At 38.1% G+C, this 6,000-nt stretch overlaps 1 protein-coding gene across 1 annotated transcript in view; it reads left to right on the top strand.

The window, feature by feature from the left end:
* The first annotated feature begins 941 nt into the window (after window positions 1-941).
* The window catches only part of LOC132141610 (E3 ubiquitin-protein ligase znrf3-like), an 81,708-nt gene continuing 76,649 nt past the window's right edge, over window positions 942-6,000 (top strand). The window contains exon 1 of the mRNA XM_059551293.1: window positions 942-1,497. Within this exon, the coding sequence (XP_059407276.1) occupies window positions 1,279-1,497 (219 nt within the window). The 5' untranslated portion in view covers window positions 942-1,278. The remainder of the gene's footprint in view (window positions 1,498-6,000) is intronic.

The raw sequence follows: 6,000 nt of genomic DNA, 5'->3' as shown, positions 1-6,000 counted from the left end.
ATTTATGTTGATATTAACTAGAATTAATAAATGCTTTTGTTATTGTTGGTTCATGTTAACTAATGTTAACCAATGGGAGCTTATTGTAAACTTACTGTTTATTTTATTCCAAGTAACAACAATATTATATACACTAATAAAATGTATTTGGGCACTTTTGCTGTCTATCCAAAGTCAAACTTTGAATAGCTTCTTTTATTTTTGAAGTGTTGAGGCACCATATGAACAATTTTGAGAAGGTTAGTAGTTCTCTGTAAGGTAGTCCACACAAAGTTCAACAAGTTGCTTCACACACATAAGAGAAATGTTCACAATCTTCCAGCAAAGGTTATAAAAGTTTTTGTAGCTATAGTATAAACGAAACGACAATCTTTGCTATTAACTTCAAAGTTATTAATACAGACGCGCATTTCTGCGTATGAATCATCCAGAAAGTGTCGCTCCTCCTTAAGGAGGAGCAGGGGAGGAACCGACGTTCAGGAATCGGTTCCTTAGAACGAGTCTTTTAAATGAGCGAATCTCACTTCAATGCAATGTTAGTTGGCTGAAGTTTCTCTTTCTTCAAGGTTATAATAAGAGTTCTGAATAAGTAAAAAATGCCATATGCACCTACAATAAAGTTTCTTCGAAGTTCTTTATAGTGAAAAAAATATTTTTTAAAAGTTATTCATAGTTATACTAAGAAAAAATCTATTCTTCTTATTGTGGGGAAAGGCGTATTCTCTTTAAATGCTCTCTCTGGAGTCCCTTCGTGATTTATAGAGACACACATGTAAATATAGATTAAAAAGAGAAAGACAACTCGACCTGAAAAAAAAAAAAAGATTCACTTGACTCGTTCTTCGGAGTCACTTAATGAATCGTTTAAACTAAGTGATTCAAAAGAACCGAGTCACCTGGATGAATCGAAATCCCATCCACTAGAATTGAGAGGGTCAGGAAGATCGGTGGGTGGGGTTAACCCTTTGTGGAAAAAAATTTCAGGAATCACGTGTTTCCAGATCAAAGGAGAGCCGCTTTGTACAGAGAGCGCGAGCAATGCGATAGTCCAGGCTTGCAATGCTGAAATAAGCCACGACATTCTTCCCAAGGACAAACTTTTCTTTTTAATGATCGCTATTCTCACGTCGTACCATCCATTGCTGTTTTTTTTCTTTTCCATGTTGTTTGTATGTTTGGGAGGACGCGCTCTCCTCTCAAATGTGATTCTGAATCGACACTTTTTTGAAGACCCTTGGAAATTATGTTCCGATCGGCGCTGATCCAACCGGCAAGAGGATGATTTCACCGAGGAGCGGGTTCGGTCGTGGTGCTGATTCGGTGTTCTTGGTGTTGTTTTGGGTCTTGGGAAGCGTCCTAGCCAAGGATACTGCCTTTGTGGAAGTTGTGCTTTTTGAGTCGAGCCCAAATGGTGATTATACGACTTATACGACAGGTCTGCAAGGGCGCTTCTCCAGAGCCGGGGCCACTATCAGCGCAGAGGGCGATATCGTGCAAGTATGTTCCCGTCTCTATCGGTGCAGTTGCATTGGGATTTGACGCTTTCTGTGCGCTGCATTCGCTCTCCGCAACTTTGTTTTCTCTCTTTGTTTTTTCAATGCACTTCACTGCGCGAGGATGATGTTACAATACGCGCTCGCAAAATGGCCCCTTGCCTCTTGTCAAAACATGCAAACGTAGTCTACTTGCAACAAAGTCGCATGGATGCACAGCTTGCATGAATGATGTTGTGTGCTGCAGAAGCGCGATGGGAACGTGCAGAAACAAACACGGGGTTAACTTTGTAAACATGTGTCAAAGGTTATCCGTTTTAATATCTGCGTTTTCCAGATATTTTGCAATCAATGGAAACTTGGAAGGATTAAGGATTTATAAACGGCACGGGAATTAATAAAAGTTTCAAAGTTATAAAAAACTTTTTTTCCTGCTTATCTCTTAAATATGTGCTTACAAAAATGTATCTATATAAATAAACAAATAAAAGGTATGCAGTAAGCACACATGGCTGGAGAAGTCTAAAACTTAATTTCCATAGTAAATAGTGGTGCTACTACAAGTAGCAAGTACACATTAATGAGGTAGAAATCAGTGCATGACCGGAGGTTACTCTTATTAATAATATTAATAAAATGGTATTGTTTAAATATGCCACTTGTCATAAATGTTTTAAAGTTGATTGAAGGTTGTGAGAAATCCTCTCCATAATGCAGTCCAGATGCACACTCTGCTTAAATCTCATCTTCACAGGGATTTGTGCAATTTGAGAAATCGTTCCTGAACCATCACACCTATGTGTGATTTCTTCCTCTTATTGCACACACGTGGTTTTGCAATGCTTCTAAAGAGCGCCCTTTTCATGATTTGTTGAAAGTTTGTCATTCTTCCCCTCCTCTTGTGAAAACAGAGAACAGGCATCAAAGAGCGAGACCTTATTGAAAGCTCCGCCAAGAGGAATCATCTGTCCCTTAAACACTGCTAGCTGAAGTGCACTCTGGGAACGTATGGTGACTGTGCCTGTAATGTTAAAGGGATGTGATGATGCACATCAAAGCTAGAGCCTGATGCGTGCATGCAAATGAATTTTGATGATGTATTTTGAGTCAAATGTTTTGCTTAAGCATCCAGTAGTCCATGGCTACTATTGCTGTGCTTTTCTTATTCAGTCCTCCCTGTGGTTTTAGAGCAGAAAAAATGAAAAGTACAGGCTTTTTTTACATCCAGCTAGTGTGTGTGTTTACAGTTGTGTACTTAGTAATATCAGAACGTTCCCATTAGTGTTGTCAAAAGACCCGGTACTTCGGTACCAAGTCGGTACTAAAAAAAAATTTATGTGACGGTACCAGGTTTCTTTAAGTACCGGTAGTACCGAGGTCCCGTTCAAACCCGGTTCAGCGCTATGATTTCCGCGCTATGTGTTCTGCTCGTCTCTGTGTGAATTAATGAATGGCAGAGACGTGTGGTTTTGTTTACTACATAGACCGAAGCGCATGACGCTTGCAATAATTTCAGCATCTGAGCTTCAGAGTTCTCTCTCCATCAAGCGATCTGAACTTTTCAGTTCATCTCAATGGACGCACAGCGCACCTGTAATTGATGCTCTGTAAACTCTTTGTGAAGACACACGACTCACCGTCGCTTTACTGATAGCGCTGTTTCTCACTCATGCAAAGAGAGAGAGCGAGAGTCTTACCATGCTGAATCGACACGCTATATGTAAACTATTCTTTGTTGTCTTCTCCAGTCAAAATAATGGAGTTCATATAGAATTATTCATATTTATTTTCGAACAAGCAGAAGACATACTGGTTTCTCCGGTAGTGGGCGGAGCTAATGCACAAATGGCAATTTCATTGGCTGGCGCTGATTTCTTACCGTCCCTGTTTTGATTTGAGCAAATCATTTTGACCGAACGCAGACAACGTGATTAATATTCATGAACCCAGCAGCTCATCAATTCATAGTGCATTGTATATACATTGGTATGATAGTAGAATTAGTAGTAGTATTGTCTTTTAATAATAATTAATATGATCTATTATTATTTTTTTACAGAATTTTTTGGTACCCTCAATGACCAAAAATATCTTAAGCATCACCACCAGTCTTAAGTTCAGTTAAAATGACAAATATGCATTCATTAGTTAGGCCTAAAAGTTAATTTTTACATCAAGGCATTGTGCTAGAAATATTACTATTATTTAGTAAAATGTATGTGAATACTGAAATTTTGGTACCGTGACAACACTAGTTCCCATGCATGTATAATATAAGTGAGGATCACATTCTTCAAAATGGCAAGTGGTGATCAGCATTTTTCAGTGATGGCAGAAGACTGATCTTTAGACTGACCATGCATCCGTTTAGCACGGGCCATTTGGCTCTAGATGACAGACCTCAGCGCCACATTGAGAAGACTTTGAGCTAGACCTGGTTTAGATTTTTTAGCAGAGGCCAAGTTAGAGTTCCTGTTGGAATATTTAACATTGTGTGCTTGATGTTTTAGATCCTTTGCTTCGCTGTTCGTTCTCTCTCATTTTCTTAGCATGCTCTGCAATGTGTTTTCACAGTGTTCTTCTCAGAAATGACATTATTTCTGCTCATTTGTGCCTATTTGTCCAAATGGCTTTTAAACATGGCAGTTTTTCTGCAAAATACAGATGCTGTTTGCAATTCTCGTTTGGGCCGTGCATGTTTTTTATTGATCCCTGGTACATCCTTGTCAGTTTTCCCTCGAGTGGAAAAAGGATAGCCTGGAGTACCATCAGGGCCAAAGTAAACAAATTAATTTAATTTGCTACATACTCTACCTTATGGGGCAGGAAGCAAAGTGACTTTTCTTGGCTAATACACAAAACCAATGTTCCTCTTGGCTAGAACCTCCATTGCCTCAATTTTGTCTTCTCTTTGCATAAAAATCAGTGTCTTTTTAAATAATTCTTACACACTGTAGTTGTGGTTTCTCTTGGAAAGGTCATGCTGATTGTTTTTTGAATATAGTGTTACATTCCTGCTGCCAGTTCTTGGCCTTTTCTCCAGTGGAGACAGTTAGCTGTTGGTTTTTACATGCGTTGATTATAGAAATCGAAGTGCTTTGAGTGTTTTGGCTGAAAGGTTACAGTATTTACCTGAAATGCTGCTTCTTGTTTGGACTACTGATTTTGGCGGACTTACTGCTACACTTAATTGGCTGAAATATTGTTTTTGTAATATGCTAAGTCTTGTGATTGCAGGTTGTGTTGAAGTTTAGGCCGCGATCATTGCATGTACAAAAAAATGAAGGTTTCTTTAATGTTTTGATAGCTTTGTTCTTTGTATTCCTTTTCTAGTTTACTGGCTTCCAATGCACTTTGTCCTTGATTTTGACTTTATTACACAGAAATGACAACTTCAAAATGTTTTAAGGATGTTAAACTGTATGTAATATGAATGATTGTTCATTTTTCTGTGTGCATGTATTTCACCCCCAGCATCAGTTGATTTTTTTATGACTTTTAATGCGTCAAATGAAAATATTGAATGGTGCTATTTCTACTTGAGCCTCATTGTTGGTCTAAAATGGCAAAACTGTGCATTAGTAAAACAAATCCTAATGTGTATGTGTCCCTTTAGCACAAAATTGGTTCTAACCCTTGTATGTGTCATAATTATAGATTTTTCTTTTATGCCAAAAATCATTAGGATATTAAGTAAAGAACATGTTCCATGAAAATATTTTGTAAATTTCCTTCTGTAAATGCATCAAAACTTAAGTTTTGATTAGTAATATGCATTGCTAAGAACTTCATTTGGACAACTTTAAAGATGATTTCCTCGATATTTAGATTTTTTTTGCTCCCTCAGATTCCAGATTTTCAAATAGTTGTATCTCAGACAAATATTGTCCTCCTAACAAACCACACATCAATGGAGAGATGATTTATTCAGCTTTTTAGATGATGCATAAATCTCAGTTTCAGAAAAATTTAAACTTAAGACTGGTTTTGTGCTCCAGGGTCTCACAAAGTTGCACCTTTCTTTCATTTTTCTTTCTTTCATGACTGTTCTCTGCATGACTCCAGACGAGTTTAGATTTATCTTTCATCTACCATCATAACTAAGAGCGTGATTGTGTGAAGTTCATGACCGTTACTGCTGAAAGTCCCTTATATAAACAGAAGGGAAATGAAATGATCTGTGTGAGTGCTGGCTGTGCAGGTGATGACATGTTGTCAGAATGATGTCTCCTCATTGTCTCAGACAGAAGTATAGTGTCATATCCACACACGACTGAGCTAAAACACCTTGATGGATGACTCTCCTTATCACCTCCTGCAGCAAAAGCAGCGCTGTCAGACACTGGATGTGGGAAATCTGGGAAAGTGACCATATTCTCACCTGTCTGTGGAGTGAAATAGAAATGCATTGGAAATGGAAAATGACTGGTGTTTGTTTTTAGGTGGAATGTGAGTCTTTGCTTGTCGTGTTCTGTGGTGTCTTGCTTTTTGTTGTTGTACTGCAGTG

Source organism: Carassius carassius, chromosome 5 (genome assembly GCF_963082965.1).
Source record: "Carassius carassius chromosome 5, fCarCar2.1, whole genome shotgun sequence".
NCBI lineage: Eukaryota > Metazoa > Chordata > Actinopteri > Cypriniformes > Cyprinidae > Carassius > Carassius carassius.
Note: the sequence above shows the minus strand (reverse complement) of the source record. Positions and strands in the feature narration are given on the sequence as shown.